Source organism: Cavia porcellus, unplaced genomic scaffold (genome assembly GCF_034190915.1).
Source record: "Cavia porcellus strain 051 isolate PalLab524CR breed Dunkin Hartley unplaced genomic scaffold, mCavPor4.1 scaffold_20, whole genome shotgun sequence".
In the NCBI taxonomy this organism is placed as follows: domain Eukaryota; kingdom Metazoa; phylum Chordata; class Mammalia; order Rodentia; family Caviidae; genus Cavia; species Cavia porcellus.
In genome coordinates this window covers 6744890-6764471 of record NW_026947503.1, presented here as the reverse complement: position 1 = coordinate 6764471, position 19582 = coordinate 6744890, and the positions used below count along the sequence as shown (strand labels likewise).

General features: G+C 37.1%; 1 protein-coding gene and 2 pseudogenes across 1 annotated transcript in view; 1 reads left to right on the top strand and 2 right to left on the bottom strand.

Annotated features, from left to right (window-relative positions):
• CUNH18orf63 (chromosome unknown C18orf63 homolog) overlaps positions 1–17693 on the top strand; it is a 44742-nt gene extending 27049 nt beyond the window's left edge. Inside the window, exons 12-13 of the mRNA XM_063231443.1 lie at positions 16422–17411; positions 17596–17693. Of these exons, the coding sequence (XP_063087513.1) occupies positions 16422–17411; positions 17596–17652 (1047 nt within the window). The 3' untranslated portion in view covers positions 17653–17693. The remainder of the gene's footprint in view (positions 1–16421; positions 17412–17595) is intronic.
• On the bottom strand, positions 2815–3882 carry LOC106026934 (large ribosomal subunit protein uL14-like; annotated as a pseudogene).
• LOC134471862 (protein kinase C iota type-like) lies at positions 4712–5711 on the bottom strand (annotated as a pseudogene).
• Positions 17694–19582: the final 1889 nt, after the last annotated feature.

The window sequence follows — 19582 nt, the reverse complement described above, 5'->3', positions numbered from 1 at the left end:
TGTGCCATTTTAAAAATATAATTGTACCCCCAAAGTCAGGAATATATTCTTCTATAATGTCCATCTAATAAAAGGTTTTCTTTTCTTTCATTTGCATTTAGTTCTACTATCCAATTGGAATTTATTTTAGTAATATGGTATGATTCAGGTAATCAGATTTCTTGTTAATTTGGTTATCTCTTTGTATAATAGTATTGAAAAGATAGTTCTTTAATCCTCTGCAGTACCACTTTCTTATAAGTTTATGTATGTGCTATTGTGTCTGATACCTCTTTTCTTTTTCTTTGGTTTATCCTTGCACCAATACTGTACTTTTAGAATCAGATTTAATCTTAAACTTTGTCTTTATTACAAACTTTGTTATAAAAATAAATCTATTAGGTTTTAAAAAAACCTGATGAAGCCTTTTAGCTATTTTTGATCCATGTATTTCCATGCATAGTTTCAGTTTATCAAGTTACACACATATTTATACATACATATTGATTCCTCTAGGATTATGATTAGAATTTCATTAAATCTTTTTTTTTTTTTTTTTTTGTCTTTTTCATTTTTATCGGTACCGGGGATTGAACTCACGACCGCCTGCTTGCAAGGCAGGTGCTTATGCCGCTGAGCTAAATCCCCAGCCCCAAATTTCATTAAATCTTATAACCATGAATATTTTATATTTCTCCCTATATTTAAAATATATCTTCTTTAATTTTTCTAATTTTCTACTTTTATTAGTTTATTCACATATACTTCATATTTTAGATATTATTTTGAATGATACATTTTTATCATGTATTTCAAAATATTTTCAGATTATTATTATTTCATTTTGACTATGAGCTATTGAAAAGTACATTTCTTAATTTTCTAGTACATAAGAATTTGCTAATTGCCTTTTTCTATGTATTTCTTGCTCAAATGTATAAGATCCATCAGGTGCTAAGAATTGTGTTCTAATCTCCCACTGTGATTGGAATTTGTCTGTATTTCCTACTTTTAGATTTTGCTGCATGTATTCTGAGACCACAACCATAGATACATGTGAAATTAGAATTTAGAATTATCTGTTTTTCTGGCAAATTGAACTTGCTGACATAGTGTGCAGCTGACCTTTCTTTTTGCCTAAAAGTGGTAAAAATGGTGGGCTTGCTCAGTGAACAGTTTTATCTAGTGAATGTACTGGAAAGGAACAAGGGGAGACTAGTGTTGCCTTGTCATAAGTTTTCCCAAGTACTTCTTGGAAAAGCTCCAGCTCAGCCTGAGCAATTACTGACATACCAAGACCCTGTGTCAAAATTTTAAAAATAAAAATAAAAATGGGCTGGTGATGTAACTCAACATGAAGAGTCTAGATTCAATCGCTAGTACCACAAAAATATAAAAGATGATGGAGATTTTCCTCAGTGTAACTTTCTGTGCTACTATACAGCTACAGATTAAACATGTTTTCCATTATTGTAGTAATAGGGATTGTTTTGTTTTATAGGCTTACATGTACTAGAACTATATTTGGAAACTTGCCTGAAACTAAGGGCGCCCTAAAGAACATAGACTACAGTCTCTCTTTCTGTTCACTGTGTCCTCTTAGTCTGCTCAATCTACTTTCTTGATCACCAGGGGTCTTTTTTTATTATAGTTTTCAAACACCATATCCTGATGACACTTTTTTCAGCTTTTGCAACCATGCTTGTCTTAGTTACTTTTTACTCGTAGCTGAGACAAAATACCTGAAGCCCAAAGTTGGGAAAGGAAGGGTTTATTTCTTACAGTTTTTGGAGGTTTCAGTCCACACTCAGTTGTCTCCAAGACAGGCAGGCATGGCTGGGCTGCAGTTCATGGCCGCCACCAGCAGCAAACTCGAACCAGCAAAGAGAAAAACACACCTTCTTCCTGCCATTACATCACATCCCGGCTCCACCCCTATGTGGGTGGAGCACTGACACCATCAATCCAAGCACTATACAATGAACCATCACAAATGAACAATGCAAACTCATGACGCCTGGGGGACACAAATATAAAACATGACAATGCTGATTATTTCATTCTCTTTAAAATTCACAGTTAAGATTTCTCAGAACCAGTATCTGAGACCATGTGTCTCTCCAGGCCAGGTCACGTCCATATCATTTATCACTATTTAGCTTATGAATTTAGTAACCCTGACTCAGGGGCTGCTATATCAGTCAGTTTTCTGTCATAGGAAGAAAACCCTGACACCCATAATTTAAAGGACTGCAGCTTTATTGTGATTCACAATTTCAGAGATTTTAAACATGACAGAAGATCATGGCCAAGGAAAGAGCTCAACTCATGGCATCCAGGAAGCAGAGACTAGGGAAAGAAACTGAGAGGAAAGTGCCAACTATAGTCCCCAAGTTCACACCCCCATGACCCACACCTTAACAATCATAGGGCCCCCACCCACCCACATACACATTTGTACAACTAGTGGAGGAAGGTAATTACAGAACATGACAATTTGGACATGGAAGGCTATAAGCAAGGCAATTTTAAAAATTTTTTTATGCTTTAAAGATTTTAACATAGAAAATACACAGATAATATATTACATTATGATAACCAAGGAAGTATTCTACATTAAAAAATACAAATTTATAAAATATGTGTATCAGCATTGAAAAGCATAGTACTTAATATTTAACATAAGCGTAAAGTACTCTGACCACAGGGTTATACAAAATAAATTCCTAGAACACCAAAATACCAGCCATTTTGACTATAAACCGCCTTATTGGTTTTGGTATTTTGAGAGAACTATAATATGAAAAGAACTAGCATGACACTTAAAGACTGCAAAAAAAAAATCTAGTTTAAAACATATGTATTGCAATTCTGCATAAAATATATACAGTAAATTTTACTATTTAAAAACACCCTAATTAAGGGTTAAAACCTCATTAAAGAAAAATACTCTTCATTTGTATACTCTTCATTGTAAAATACTCTTTATTTGGTAGAAAACTGATAGGATTTTGTTTGGGGGAGGGAATAGGGAAGGTACCTGCTGAAGCTACTTAAACCTATTAAAAAATGTTCATGAGGTTGTAACTGGCTGCTTATAATGCCTTAAAATATTTTATCATGAATATAGTTTCTCATTTCTCAAAATGAGGTCCAAAGGTCCAAAAGATTTCTGATGTGGAGCCGAAAATAAACGTTGCAATTAAATTCCTTGTATGATTATTTTACATACTGAAATGCCCTATGGGAAAAAGAAACATTTAAAAGATCATAACTGTAAACATTTCTGACATGTCTGAATTCTCCATAAATTTATGATGTGAACTCTGCTTTTTGTTTTAAAACAAGTCCCAGGCATAAGAGAAACATATATACCTCTAAAATAAACATGCAAATGTGTAAACATGTTTTCATTTAAGGTTTTCATTACTTCCGTACTTAGTTTTTTTTCCTTTTTAACTTATTAATATGCTGTTTATTTTGTACAAATAACACACAGATCATGCGATGCCACATACATTGGATGCAATCCTTGGCCACAAGTGTGCATATTCCTTCGCCACTGGCCCAGGGATGGCAGAACCCTCACCTTTATTGTTCACTGTGACCCCTGCATTGTCTTCAAAATAAAGAAACACTTTGACTGTTCTCTGATACAACTTCCGCTATCAGATCACCACTGTAAAACGCACCTTCTTTTTGAGCTCAGGTTTGGCTTTCTTGACTGTGGTCATCACCATGTCACCTATACCAGCAGTGGGAAGTATTGATCCCCTTCATAGAGACGATACATGGATTTTTGGCTCCTGTGCTGTCAGCACAGTTAATGACAGTTCCGACTGGGAGACCCAAGGAGATCTGGTATTTCGCATCAGAGGACCCACCATGTTCTCTCTTCAACATATTGAACCCTAGAAAGAGCCACATTTAGTTATTTGAAGAAAAGACAACATAGGATTACAAGCTTTGGAAAAGTTACATTTCTCATGAAATGGACCTCCAATAAAAAGTGCCTTCAAATTTTAAATCATTCTAAATTTAAAATTTCATAGCTTCCCTAAAATTAAATTTTACTAAGAGTGTGCCACTACAACTTACTTTGATGATCACAATTACTTTTCAAGTTCCTTGTATAAAAATGATACTAAAATAAACAGAAGAGCACTGTATCTGGCAAATGTTTATAAATTGCTAACCACTAATTCTAATAATAGTCTGAAGAACTTTGCCCCTAAAACGATTTCTACTATTTCATTTGTTACCCTACAAAAGAAATTCCACTAATTAAAGACATACAATTATAATATATATATTTTCTGTAGGTTTATTCAAAATTGTTATTTTTTTGATTTTCCTGAAGACTACATAAACTGAGTCCTAAAGTATAGATAATGTGCTTTAGAGAGAAACAGGCATAGTTAAGACATTCTACTTAAAAGACAAATCATTTTTCTTCAGAACAAACAAGAAAAAATACATTCTGTATCCACTTAATGAAGAATGTATTTACAAATTTGGTTAACAAGCAAGTGCCTTTTAGTTATTTATGTCAAATCACAATATGCAACTCTACAGAAAACTTCAGTGTCCTTAAATTGTCAAGTATTACATTTTAAATATAACTTCAGAAATGAAATTAAAATTAGCTGCTAGTCAATAATGAAACAGCTAATTCTACCCAGGCTGGGTAATAAGTTTTTCCATGTATCAAATGGCAACATAAGGATCAAACTCACTTTTCATACATCGAAAGATAATTGATACACTTAAAATCAGCAAATTCATATCGACCAATGTTTCTCACGTTGTCATCTGGAGTAACAATGACAGATTCAGTGGTAAACTGAGGGTTAAATTTGTCCAAAACAAATTTCCCAGAAATATTTGGTTTAAAGGGAGGTACCACCTGCTTTTGCTCCATCATATCCAGTCAGCATTTTGATCGAATGTTCTACCCAATCATTTCTTTAGGTCCTTGTTTAGGAAGTTCTCCAGGACCTTTCAGCTTTTACAGACAAGGAAGGTGGTATGTGATTTTTTCTTTCCCAAAATAACTTGCAAGAGATGATTGAGTTTTCATAAGGAAAATCAAAGCTCTCAGCAATATGGAAACTTTACAACCATCATCTCAAACATTAGTAGTCCGAGAGTCCACCAGTCAACACTGAAACCTTAATCTTCCCTTAAAATTTCTGGGGCAAGATACCCAGGAGCACCATGGGAAGTGCTGATCACATTTCCTGGCTATACTCCTTCCTTACACATGCAATCGTCAGTGTCTTTCTGAGTCCAGTAATACATTTTCCAATTTCAAATTTCTATGAAATATTCCTCGCTCCTGGAGATAATTGAATGCTAAACTGATTTATGCAGAGTAAAACCTGGCATGTTCTTCAGGAATTATTATTTGTCACTGCATATGAAATATTAGATCTCTATTTGCAAAGTCTATAACAAAAAACAGTCTGCTTTCTGTCTGAAAGCAAGAATGCAGTCCAACAAGAAAAGGATGATTAGATGCCAGCTCCAAAACATGCCTCTCTGTCTGTACCCCATCAATATTGACGAACTCCTATTTCACAACTTTCATTACATAAATACAATCTGTTTTTTTCTAATTGGACCAACAGTACCTTTGCATAATTTTCTCTTTTTAATACTTGGAGCAAATCAAAGTCCTGAAGACCTAAACTGGATGAGGGGTTGCCACTTTCCCTGGTGTTCACTCTCATTCTCTTTATCAACTTGTTCTAAACTCTCATGATTTGAAAGATTATGTGGGATTATTGTCTATGCAGGGTCCGAAGGCATGGATAATTTATCCATTGCCATCATAGTTTCCAGTGGCCCAATGCTGCTTACATTCAACTGTGATGTTTGTGGCACTTCTATGAACCAAGAGTTTACAGTTGACTCACTTAGACACCTGGCATACAAGTCCCCCTATACAGTCTATGCAGATGGTAAGATGAGCACACCCATTGAAACCTTTGGCTTGAAAAGCATGGGTATTTGTACAGTAAAGCTTTCTCTGGTAGCCCACACCTCTGCAGTAGAGAAGGGTTTATCTTTTCTTGGACAAGGCATTTCAGGATGTTCTTGTAACAAGGCAACACATGAATTAAGAATTAAGAATCCCTGTTTAGCTTAGCCTAAATACTCTTTCTGAGTCCACCTGGGATGATACAGTACAAGATCTCCTTCCTCATCTCCCAGTTTCATGGTGAAAAGGTAGTTGTTGTGATAAGAATACACATTTTGAACTTCATCGTAAAGGCCCTAAAAGGAGATGGAGTCTCAAAATGTGTTGTCATGATGTCTCCTCCCATAGTTAGGACCTGTTGGATAGAGGTGTGGGTTGTGCTGGGGAAGAAGGGACCATAGAAGGGCAGGCTGCCCAGGAAAACAGGCATCAAAGGCACCCTGACTGCCTGTGCTGGTCACATTGGCCAGACTTCTGCCGGGCTTGCTACAAAGTTACTTCCAGTACCAGAAGCTAAGCCTGCATGGATGTACACAAGGGTTCTCAGTGCTCTCAGCGGGGAAGTGGCTGTGACTTTGGTCTTCTACCTTAGACTTCTTTGTCACTCTAGCTTTTTGTGTGCCCTGCTCTGGAGAGACTTCCTCAGAAACGGTGTTTCTGGTCCTGGTAAAACTTGTCCTGGGCTCTTTCTGGCTTTTGTGCCCTTGGTATTTGGGCTTCAGGAAACTTCACATAGGTACCTTGCTTTTTCAGGTATGGTCAGTCCAGGGAAGACATTCCTTGGGTGTCTGTGACCGCTGGGTGGCTGCTGCAGTGTAGCCTGTGGTGTCTGCATGGAACCAGCTGTCCTCACACGCTTTCATGGATGCTTTCCATGTTTGCGGTCTTGAGCTGCAGCCTCACGAAAAGGGAAACCAGCTCAGCATGCTTGCTCCCACCTGTAAGCTTGGGAGATGGCTGTTATTAGAGCATGTGGCTGTTAACGGGTTCTTTTTAGGCATGTTGCCAAGAAAGTGAGGTCGTATCTCGGGGTTCTACAGCCTGGGTCTTCCCTCTTGTAAGAAGACCGTATGGCCTGTCTTTTTCCTTCATTCTACATCAATCAGTGGCCACTAACTGTTATCTAAATATTGTGTATATTTTTATTTAACCTATCATCTATCTAACTATTGTATTAGTTTTTTACTTTTGCAGTAGTAGATCTTGAACTTGCATTTTTACACTGAACTCAAGCAGGATTTAAAAAGAAAAAGTCAAGTTTCTCAAACTCTCTCCTCCCTACAGCTGTTGTTTTGTGTTCTGATACAGATAAAAGCAGTAACTTTGGCCCCTATAAATAAAATTTTATAGCCTCCTGTTGCCATAACATCCTTTATTCTGAGGCATAGCTACATAAAAGTGTCACAATTTGACACTCTTCTTTGTTCTTCTGCTGGCCCACAAATTCCATGCCGAAAGCTCATTCTCTTGACCATATACATAAAAACTAGAACCTGGGGCTGGGGATTTAGCTCAGCGGCATAAGCGCCTGCCTTGTAAGCAGGCAGTCGCGAGTTCGATCCCTGGTACTGATAAAAAAAAAAAAAAAACTAGAACCTGCTCTTTGTCCAATGCTTAGTCATGTTGGACATTGTGAGATCAAGCTGAACAGGTGTGCACCAAGAACACTGAAATAAAATCCTCCTGCCTCCCCATTTGTCTCCTTTCCTGCATAAGTGCTACATCCCCTGGCATTTTTTCAGGTAGCAATTGTCTCACTAAGTCACTAAATTTGTCAGGTTGCATTCTTGCCTCAGTCACCCAGAAGGCTGGGATTACACAAAGGCACTGTCTTGCCTAAGTATATAATTTAGAAACAGAAAAACTAGGAAAGCTTTCTGTGATGTTAGGCATTGGTGACATTTTTACTTTTTTAATATATATTTTAAAATGAAAAAAATAATATATATGTGTGTTGATAATTTGCATGTGGTGGGAACAATGCTGTGGGTTTTTTCCATACAAAAGAGACATTTTCTCTGAAGATACAGGACTGGGTATTCATATTTAAGAGAGCTGTGAAATTTTGGGATATTTTTCTTTCTGGATTGATGATGTTATCATTGTCAGTTAAATAGGGAATACTGATACATCCCAGAAATTTCTAAAGTAATTTTACTTAAGAGATAAAGTGTTGGTTTCAATTTGTAACCTCTCTGGTGGTGGTGGTAGATCGATAATACATTGCAGTTTTGAGGTACATGCAAATTATTCATTCTTAGTTAATGAAGTGTACTATTAATACCAAAATGTATTATTCAGAATTGTGACATAGACTGTGGTGGCACACCATGGTGGTGACTGTGTGAGGTAGTCTTTAGAAACCCTAGAAACGATCGCCCCAGTGGGGATGGTGAATACTTATAGCACTTTGGATCTTTCTTTTAGTCAGTTGTAATCACTTCTTGACCTTCCATCCCAAGGACCCCATGAACTTTGTGTTCCATATTGATAGTTTGCACTCTCTAAGTACAGGAGAGCTGTAACCATTCAGCATATACTTTAAAATTTTTTGGGGGGTAGAAAGACACAGTTAGTATGACTCTGCTGGTTTTCATCGGTGCTGTTGCTTTTCAGTGGTTGAGCCATATTATGCCATTGTGTAGATGAGCCACAAATTGTTCATGTGCTTGTCTACCAGTAGCAATTTTTGTTGTTTCCCTTTTGGCTTCTCCATATTAACCTTTCACTGGGATCTAGTGAGAGGCATCCCCACTGCTGTAGCCCCTGACCCTGTGGATGTGCTGGGCTGTCCCTCTGTGCGGCATCTTACCACCTACCCCTCCATGGGAAGGCCGCATTGATGGGGAGGGGATGTCACAGAGGACTTGGTGGTTGACTTTCCCTAAGAGTAGTTGGCCCCTTCCTTACCTCCCTGCCTTCCAGCCTTATAACCCAGAGTCTGTGGGCCAGGCAGCAGTAGCAACATGAGTCCTCCTGCCATGCATGGAGGTGAAAGTTCCTCTACAAGTTTTTTAAAGATCAAAGATCATGCCCCATTTCTTAAACTGGCTATGATATTTACATTGTATTTTGCCTTCCAATTCACATATATAGTACATACATTTGTACACATCACATATTTCATTTTTAAAAGCCAAAAGAGAGTTTATAAAATAAGTTTGTAATGAACCTTGAAAATTGCACCATAAAAAATGCATTGCTTTATTCTTTGTGCTTTTATGAGCTTTTAGCCTGAGTACTCATTCAATAATGGTTCAGGCTACCTATAATTTTATATAGTTAAAATTAACTAAGTGAAAGCATTGGTTATTTTTTAATCTTCAATTTCCATTTGGTAGTAAGGCAGCAGAAGGGATGTAGCAGCAATAGTGAGCACCCAATTACCTGGATCTACAGTGGCAATCTCCATCACATTAAAATTGGGGAAGAGGTTGACTGTGGCTGCAGTGTCAAGGAGAGAAACGCTTTAAGAGCCCTCCACAATTGCAAAGTGGGGCCTGGTAGTGGGACCAGCGTTGGGAGAGCAAGACTCTGGCATGTACCACAGAAAATGAAACAAAATGGAGTCTGGTACTGACCTGTTTTGAGCCTGTGCTGGAGGAATCAAAGAGGAAGTACCTACTTCAGATAACCTAGCAGGCCTGAGCTCATCTGAGTCCTGGGAAGGACCACTCAACCATAAGACTCCCGAATTCATAGTAAGAGACTGCCAAGTTTGCCTAGGGGAGACAGAGTGCCTTAAGGAAAATGTAGTCCAAGGTCAGAAAATTGACGTTGCTAGAAATAGAGGATAATCACATCCCAGCATAGGGCTGGCTGGTCACAGTCAGCAAGGCCATTTTTTCCTAAGACAATATGGGTGGACAAATACCACTGACATCTTTTCGGTAGTGATTCTTAAATCTTTATTCAGCCATAACATTTAAAGAAATTTAGCTCCTGGCCAAGTCCAAATATTAGGAATTTGGAAGAAGACATTATAATTATATCATGCAATTTTTATGTAATTATTGACTACTTAATATTTCAGGGGTTTTGTTTTTAGTACTGGAAATCAAACTTAGGACTAGACAGATTCTTAGTCTTCATATTCTTATTCCTATAATTGGAAAACTTCAGGTTTCTGGTTTACAGTTCAGTCTCTAGAATCAGTCTGTCTGAATTTGAATCTCAGAGTATCTGTGTTTTTTCAAGCGAAATTTGGTCTCTGTGCCTTTGTTTCCTCAGTTGTAAAGTGAAGGGAAAGTGATGGTAACCCCCCTTGCCACAGATTGGATTTTTCTAGGGGTGACTCTGAATTGGAGTCTAGGAACTGTCCCTAAAAGTAACCCCTGAAAGATACGAAGGAAGCAAAGTTGGGTAAAGCAAAAAGGAAAGTGCAGGAAAGCAAGCAGGTGTCGCAAAGCTATGATCAGCAGTCCCAGCAGTCCTGAGGCTAAAACAGCTTTTGCATTCGCCAGAAGAGCCAGGCCCTTGTAGTACCTCCTGATTATTTTAAGCTCACCTGATTTGAAACATAATAATAAATTAGGAGGAGTGCTTAACTAAGCTATTTTTTTAATCTACACACATTTTCAAAGATAATTTTACAATATTGATGTAATAAAAACTCACATGACTGTGTCATGTAGTTTTTCCTTGACATTTTTAGGTCAGGAGTAAACTAGAATATTTTCAAACAAATCTCAGGTATGATGTGATTTCACCTATAAAATACTGTGGTATGCATTTTAGCACATATAAGTTTTTAAAATATATACATTTTTATAGGGTTACCACATTTTGTTTAGTCATCATGTCTCTTAAGTCTCTTTTATTCTATGTTCTATTATTTTTCTAGCAAGTAACTTCCATAACAACAGAATTTATTCTAATTTTAAACTCTCTGAAAATAACTCTTTGAGATAAACAAGAAATTATGAACTAGTATTTAATGGTATTAAAGAATTATTATGCTAGGTGTGATAATGACATGGGGCTTTATAAAAATACATATATTTTAAAAACTTACATGTGCTAAAATACATACCACAGATTAAACTTAATTGACTTCTGATTCAATTTTAAGCAAGATACATGCTAAAGTGATGTATGCATAAAACCAGATTTTAATAGGTAAGTTTGGTTAGTCATTTTGGTTATTTGTCATTTCATTTAATCATGATCTCAATGTTAAACCTCCATTAGATATCCATTCATATCAAAGTATAGGATAGAGCTTTCGGATTGTTTCTATAATTTTTGTTGGCATATAAAGTCACACAGATATAAATTGAAGAAATTAAGTAAAGTGAGCTACATTTACTAATGACTCCTAGAATAAATGATAATGATATGATAAACCACATGGTTTTTGTTGACATGTGACTTCACAAAGCTTTGATTTGTTGACCATTTAAATATATTTTAAGTTCTGTGAATTATTTATGATCTCATCTGCTGTTTACATAGACCCTTTGCAATCTTTTATAAATTTTGAATGTAAACCTAGAGGTTTTCCCCTTTGGGCTGTTTATAGTATTTTAAACATTGAAAGAATAAGTAAGTAATATATTGAGAGGCTAGGCAAAACAAACTCTTGAAAACTATTTTCACTATATGTATATTTCTGAGTCAGAGAAAAAGGAATAGGGTATAAATGTAAGCATATTTCAGATACAAGATATGCATACTTAACACACACTTTTATGTCATTATAAGTAATTTATCCTTATATGAGTCTGTCTAGAGTTTTTCTGTTAGTAATGTTGTTCAAATGTTACAACAGTTTATGAAACCAAAAGGTCCAAGAATGGATTGGTTTCCCCTTTTTTATAATCAAATTTACCTAAGTTCTTGAATTCATTCTTCATGAAATAGAAAAACATGTAATGTGGACACATTAAGGCGACTGAGTCACTTCTGTCAGTATCTTAGGACAGAGTTTCAGTTAGATTGAAGGGTTCTTCTCATGGCCACATCTGCATGCTTAGGCGGCATGCAAATGTGAGGGCAGTGGACTTCCAGGAGAATATGGCAGACAGATAGCAGCAGCTACGGAGGCTCTCTGAGATACCCAGCTTAGAATCCAGGAATGGTGCGGAGTGAGGAATCCTAAGCAAGAGGAGATATACCCTGCTGACCCAAGAACAAACTGGGCTGAGAGAAACCAATTGGGAATGCAATCCTGGTGCTGTAACAGGAACAGATAAAGCCTCAGCATGGAAGCTGGAGCCCGCACCATTGAAAGCCTCAATTTGGGTTTCCTGCCACCGCTGCTGTGTCTGAATCGGCTCAGCAGGGAGAGAGACTCATGAAAGCTCTGAGAACAGGAATTGGTGAACGGAGTTGAGAGCGGGTCGGGCGGGGAGCCGTGCATCAACCTGTAATGAGTGAGGGAAACTGGGACTCTTCCACGGTCTAGGAGGCTCCAACAGAGGACATTCTGGGACCGGGCAGACTTGCCAGAACAGGGCACTGTAGTGACTTCAGTCACATATCCCCCTCTCAAGCGGGTTTGGTGAGCAGTGCCTACCCTACGTGACGCTGCTGGCTGAGACCCAGTAGGCTAGCACAACCCAGGTCCCAGCGCCTGGAGGTGCACCCTAGCGGTGAAGCCTTCGGTAGGTTGACCTGGAGGGGTGGGCACCACATAGGCTGCCCAGTCCGTAACTCCCTGGTGCACTGCAGTGGGCAGGAACACCTAGCCGGTGCAATTCAAACAGACTGTGGCCGACAGGGAAGGAAGCTGGGCCTCCTATATACGCTTGTATATAAGGAACAAAGAATATGGGAGGAGGGAGCAACAAGAAAGGCTCCTCAGCCCCCAATCCTGAGAAACAGGCAATAGCAGACACGGCACCAATAGACATAATGCGCTATCTCCAGAGCCTCATAGACGAGTTCAGGAATGAAGTTATTAATGACCTGAAGCAAGACATAAACAGAATAGAGAAATGCTAAGCACCACCCAAGAAAAAACAGATGGTGGAATGGAAGAACAGAAAAAAAGGGGAGAATTGTTGATGGAGAAAATAGAGAAAACATAGAATACATGAAGCAGGTTCAAAGAGATTACCAGGAAACTAAAAACTCTATCAAAAACTGGCATAACAGCTTGAAAGAAACTAAGGATAGATTATCTGAACTGGAGGGCAGATTTGTAATATGGGAGCATGAAATGAAAAACTCTTAAAAATAACAAAGACACACGCAGCAATAATACAAAGACTAGAAGATGATAAGAGGATCTATAACTTAAGAACATAAAAGAAGAGGTAGGGACACAAACAAATGAACCAAAAAAGCTACTTGCAGAAATAATCCAGGAGAATTTTCCTAATTTAGCAAAAGGTAAAGATACTCAGATGTATGAGGCATACAGGACCCCAGCTACCTACAACCCAAACAGAGCTACACCCAGGCATATAATAATCAAAATTCCAGAAATCCAATATAAGAACAGAATATTTAAAGACGTCAGAGACAAGAAACAGATCACTTACAAGGGAACACCCATCAGAATTACAGCAGACTTTTCGGCACAAACCATCAAATCATGAACAGTGTGGGGGGAAGTAATTCAAGCGTTGAAAGATAATAACCTCCAGCCAACATTGATATATCCTGCACAACTGTCCCTAGAAATTGATGGAAAAACAAGGTGCTTCCAGGATAAAGAGGAACTAGAGGAATTTGCAACCACCAATTCAACTCTACAGAGAATACTGCAGGATATTCTAAAAAAGAAAAATATGAAGAATCCAGAAATAGTGGCAGAGAGGCCACAATGAATGGAGCAGAAAACAAAGTGAAGAAGACAAACTGACAACTAATGACAGAAAAAGAGCTCAACAGAAATGAGGCAGAGTAGATTGGATGATAGGAACAGCTATTTTGGAGAAAATGACATCATAATAGGTAATGCTGATTTAATATCATCTTGTTTTGAAGTTCCATCAAGCTTTTGTTCTTCTGTTTCCATAGGTCTTAACATGTTGTATCTTATTGGATTTTATTATATGTGATTGTATAAACAAAACTTTTATAGACAAGGAGATTATACAGAAACCATTGTTTATTTTCTGTTAGTTGATTCTAAATACCCTGCAATACTGTCATTCTCTTGAATGGTTTTACATTGTTTTGATATATTTGATGCTACAGTATACGAAGTTATACTCAAAGATTTCAAGGAAAGAGACAATATGGTAACTACTTCTATGTGAGGATTATTCTTGTGGTGAAACACTATTTTGCTTACATGGTTATGTTTTGATCTGTGCTGTTTTGTTGTTATGCCCTCTTTTATCTCAATCTCCATTTTATTATTTACTTTTTTATTTTTATCCTTTTAATTAAGGGAAAAATAAATTAAAAAATAGCAGGATATATTATAGTAACCCATTTTGATTTTCTATTAACTTGATTTGAAGCCCTGTATTGCTCTCACCATCTTGTTTTGACTGATGTTCCTCTATTCTGTTTTGCTTGATAGTACCAGGTTTGAAAATTTAGGCAACAGCTGTGAAGATAGTGGGATTCATTATGACGCCCATTCTGGTTGACTATTATCTACTTTTGAAGATCTGTAATGTCTCCAATGTTTTGGTTCTGTTGGTTTTGTTCAATTTTATTATAACTAATGATATAGTCAATTCTATTTGAGATAGCGGGAGGCATTATGGTAACCATTGTTGATCACTTTGTATTATGTTTTTACATTATCTATTATGTCCACCCTTTTGATTTAATCAACTCTGTTCTGTTAGGTCACATTTGGTTTTACTCTCTTCCAAAAAAGTAATAAGAACTGTGGGAGTAATAAAACCCAAAATGTGTAATAGCCATTGTACAAAAGAGAGGAAAAGAAAGTGCTCTAAACGATATAACTGCATGTATATTTAAGTATATAAGATAGACAATGATATTACTGAATTTTGTTGGATCATTGAACAGAACTGTTTGCAGTCTCACTGTTTGAATGTCCACTTTATATGCTTTAATTTTGTAACTTGAACAAATATTTCTAAGATGACAATATGTAATCCATTAACTAGTGATTTCCTACTGTTTATCTTTTTTTCTGAAATTCTGTATAACTTGTACCCTTTTTCTGAAAATAAATTCTGCCCACCATTTTAAATAAAAAAAAAAAATGCGAGGGCAGTGTGGGTGGCCAGCTATCGCTACTTTGTAGGGCCTGTAGCAGAAGAGTGCTCACAGGAAGTTCTGTCTGCTCTGGCCATTTACGAAGCTGGTGAGTAGGCACATGAGCTTCCGCTAACTGCAACTGAAATTCAAAGAAGGCATTCATAATTAAGCTGTTTGGCACAATATGGGTTTTCCTTATTTCCTCCTTCCAGACACTGTGTAGCTAATTAGCTTGCCGAAACCAAAACCTAACTTCAAAGGAGAAAATATCACTTCGAAATTTCAGGCTCTAGTTGAGAGGACCACCAGGAGAAGAGTGGAACGGAGTGTTGTTGAACACCCATCTACCAAACTCTTAGGCATAGTGGGGTGCCTACACTTCTTGACCTGGTTTGATGGTGGTAGCCTCTGCGCTTATGGTATCTTGACAAATATGGTATACAAGATGGCATACAAGGTTTCTTCTGTTTTTAGCTTTCTTACCAGCTCTGTGTAAGGCAGTGATGGCAAACCTAGGACATATGTGCTACAGCAGCCATGCAGGACCCCTCTCTTTTGGCACATGATCTAGATTTCCCCAGGAGCCAGGCTTTGCATAACAGCTGTTTTTTCTAAACTAAAACTTTAGTATTCAGATTTAATTTCAGCATTGGTATTTTGTGATAAATAAATGGGTCTTGGGTTGCAGTTTGGGCACTCAGTCTCTAAAAGGTTAACCATAGTTGGTACAAGGGTCTTCAAAAGAACAACTCTTTCCAGGTCTGTACTCTGTAGAGCCATCCCAAAGTTTAACTGTTAAAGTCCTATTGTATGGAATTTTACTCCACTAAACTTTTTATGTCACTTGCTAACCTAATAGTTAATTGGGTCAGTTTCTTACCTGTGCCTGTTCACAATTCTGATCACCCAGTGACCCTCCTTGCCTTCTCTCAACTCCATTCAACAACTGAACCTAATATGGAGAGAAAAACAAATTGTTCTGGCTTGTGTATTACCCTGAAAGGATGGATACAAAACTGTGAGAAATTGTACATATTGCACTGTGATGCTCATTTATAGTTTTTATTCAGCGGTTCTATAGACCATAATGTTCTTTCTGTTCTTGGGGAAGGGGGAAGGAGAGTCTCACTATGTACTTCAGGTGGGCCTTGAACTCACTGTGCTGCCCAGGCTCACCTGAAACTCACAATGATCCTCCTGCTTCAGTATCTCAAGTGCTAGGATTATAGAGGTGCCCCACCACACCCCGTTTTTCTATTCTTACTTTGGTGATTTCAGTTAATGATATTGTATTTGAAAATGTCCCTAATCTCTATCGTTGCAGGAAACCAAAGTCAAGCCACCCAATTTGACCACTAAAAGACTGTTCAGGGCTTCTGTGATGCAAGTCAGTTCCAGAAAGCCTGTCCCAGCTCCACGTCTTCTCACATGTTCAGTAGCAAGAGACCACACGGTGGAGCATTCCATCAGCCAGCTGCAGCCAGACACTTTCTCAGTTCTGCAACACCAGCCAGAGTCCTTTCAAAGTGCAAAGCAATTTCTGTCTCACAAGCGACATTTGAAAGAATCAAAGGCAGACACAGGAAACACTCAAGTTCTTATCTCAAATCTTAGCTCCCAAAGTAATATCACCCCTAAATTCATACCAGTTTTCAAAAATAGATTGTCACCAATGAACAAAGATATTTCAGTGCTTGACAAGCAGAAAAGAAAACAGCGTGTAACAGAATCTAAATTGCTTTCATATAAAACCAGTATAATCCAAAATGACAAACTGAATTTGGATCCAACTACTAAAAAGAGATCTAATAGTAACATTCAAATATATGCTAGAAATTTAAATCAGAAGAGCTCCAGACCTGTGCAAGAAAAAAATACTGACTGCTCTGAAAATATAACAAAATATTTCTCTTCTAATGGAAAATCAATTGTGAGCTTAAATGAAAGTAAACTGTCAAACAGTACAATGTGTCAGGTGTCAAATAATGGTTTAAGTGTAATAAAAAATGCTGTGGACGTCTATGGAAAAGAAAATGTAACAAGTAAATATATAACACAGATATTAAGGAAAGACTGTGAGTCAATGAAACTGAAGCGACAACCACATATTTTTGAGCCAGACATAGAAACTGAAGATCCACAACTGCTCCCACAGCAGGCAACCCAAAATGAGGAAATTGACTTAAGCAACCACAGGTTAATAGTAAGCAGAACAGTCCACAGGTCTAGAAGACAGTTATGTCCTGAGTCTTCAAAAACTTCAAAGCATCACTCTAATACTATGCATGATGGGCAATCCAGTTCTAGGAAACAGGTAAACAAAATTTTTTACATCTGGGGATGTCCATGATATGCTAACTAGACCTTTAAGATTTCCCAAATAAGATTTAAATGATAGGCTCCAAATCATTTGAAAACATAATAATTAAGAAACTACTGGAGCATAACCATATTTATATAACTAATTTATAATAAAATACTCTTTCAATCTGATACAGATACATGACATGGATAAATCAAAATCTAAGAAATTTCACACCATTCTTAAAGCTTAGAACATGGACATGAACAAGAGAAGTTCCACCAGGTAACAAGGTGATACCTTTTTATTTGTTTTTCTTTAGGTTATTCAAACTGAAATTACCACACTTAGGGATATTTAGGCCACTGGTAAAAAGGGCCTACTTTTAAATTCCCTTGACACCTTTCAGATAAGGTGCTACATACAATAAAGGCCTCACAAAGGGATGAATAATGGATAAGAGAACCCCTCAGGGTCCCTCCCTTTCTGTTCTGGGGCTGTTGCAGACTAGGAAGTGAGTGCATCAGCAGTATGCTGTCTGAAAGAAAGACTGTGACAGCTATTAGAGTATCTTTCTCTGTGATGCACACCCAGAGAAAGATACTCTTAACAGTTTACCTGAGCTTTTGGGGTTAATCTCTAAATTAAAACCTACATGCAAGGTGCTTCAGTGCTGGTTAGATGTAAACTTGCAATTTAATTGACGTCAAGTCCATGGCACTGAAGTCACAGAATTATGCATCTGGAAATTACATTTCTTTCCGTGCTGCCACTTGTTCTATTCTAAGAACAAACATATTACTAAAATACCCACTTTTTTTGCATAGAAGTCTTGGGATACTTTCAAATTCTTTAAGAACCAACTAGAAAACATTTTCTTCTTTTCTCTTCCAAATGCTGTTTTTTTTCCCCATAACTAATAGAATTTTCAGCCTGATTTGAGTTAACTAAAAAGAATTTAAGTCTATTCCTAAATATATTATGTTTTATGTACTTTTTGACATTTTTACATTTCAATGCACTCTGTAGGTGTTTGAGGAAAAAACGTGCTTTAAAAATTATTATTTGCATTTTTAGAAATAAACGAAATATATTCCAGATTTCATATTGTTTTGGAAGTGTAGCACTCTCTTAGAATTGTGTAAGACTTGACAGTTTTTAACACTAAATCATTTTGACAGCTAGAAAAAATAACAGTGAAAAAATTATAGACTATCATTACAGAAAATAGTTTCTTTAATTATAAAATTAATAATTACTACTATGAAAAGTTGGGGTAACACCGAGTGGTTTCAAGGAAAAGTAAAAACTCCCTGTAATTCCTCGTTGGCAGGGTTGACCTATCTGAACACTGATGAACACTCCTCTGGGTGTCCCTCGTGCTCACTCCTGTGAGAATGAATTTGCCTCTCTGTGCTGCTCCTGAATATCCTTACTCACTTGAAAATGTCTCCTGGATGTTTGCAAAAATGTCCCTGAATGTTCCCGTCGCAGTCTGTTGTTTGTGATATGTTGTATTTAATTCCCTACTGACTGAAACTTAAGTTGCTGCTAACTTCACTATCATAATAGTCATGTAAATAGGCTCATAAGAGTCTTTGTATTCAGTCATCTTATATAGTGGTTTTCATAGTTTAAAAATATTTTACCCTATTTTTATTGTTGAAACTTATTTGAAGTCATTATTATTATTGTCAAAATTTTCATACCACTCAAAGTACAGATGAAAAACCACTAAGTGCCTATTGCCTATCTTACACTTTTTCTGTAATATTTCAAAGCAAATTCAAGACATAATATAATTTCATTCATAAATACTTCAGTGTATATCTCAAACATATGATATAGTGTGTCTTTAAAAGAATATGTGTGTATTACATTTTTGTGGTGTCTATCATCATTGCTTCACTAAATTTCACTTTTATTTTTACATGCACACCAATAGGAAGCCCTGAACATCTAAAGCCTCTTTTGACAGCACAGCTAGAGCCTTTCTTGTGGTAGGAATTTCTGTGTTTAGCAGGAAATTCTGTGCTAAGTGCCAGACAGTGGCCAAACACTGTGTCCACTACTAAAACAGATAAGATGATCAGGGCCTGAGCCCCATGACTGGCAGTTCAGTCACTACCCAAGATAGATAGATAGATAGATAGATAGATAGATAGATAGATAGATAGATAGAT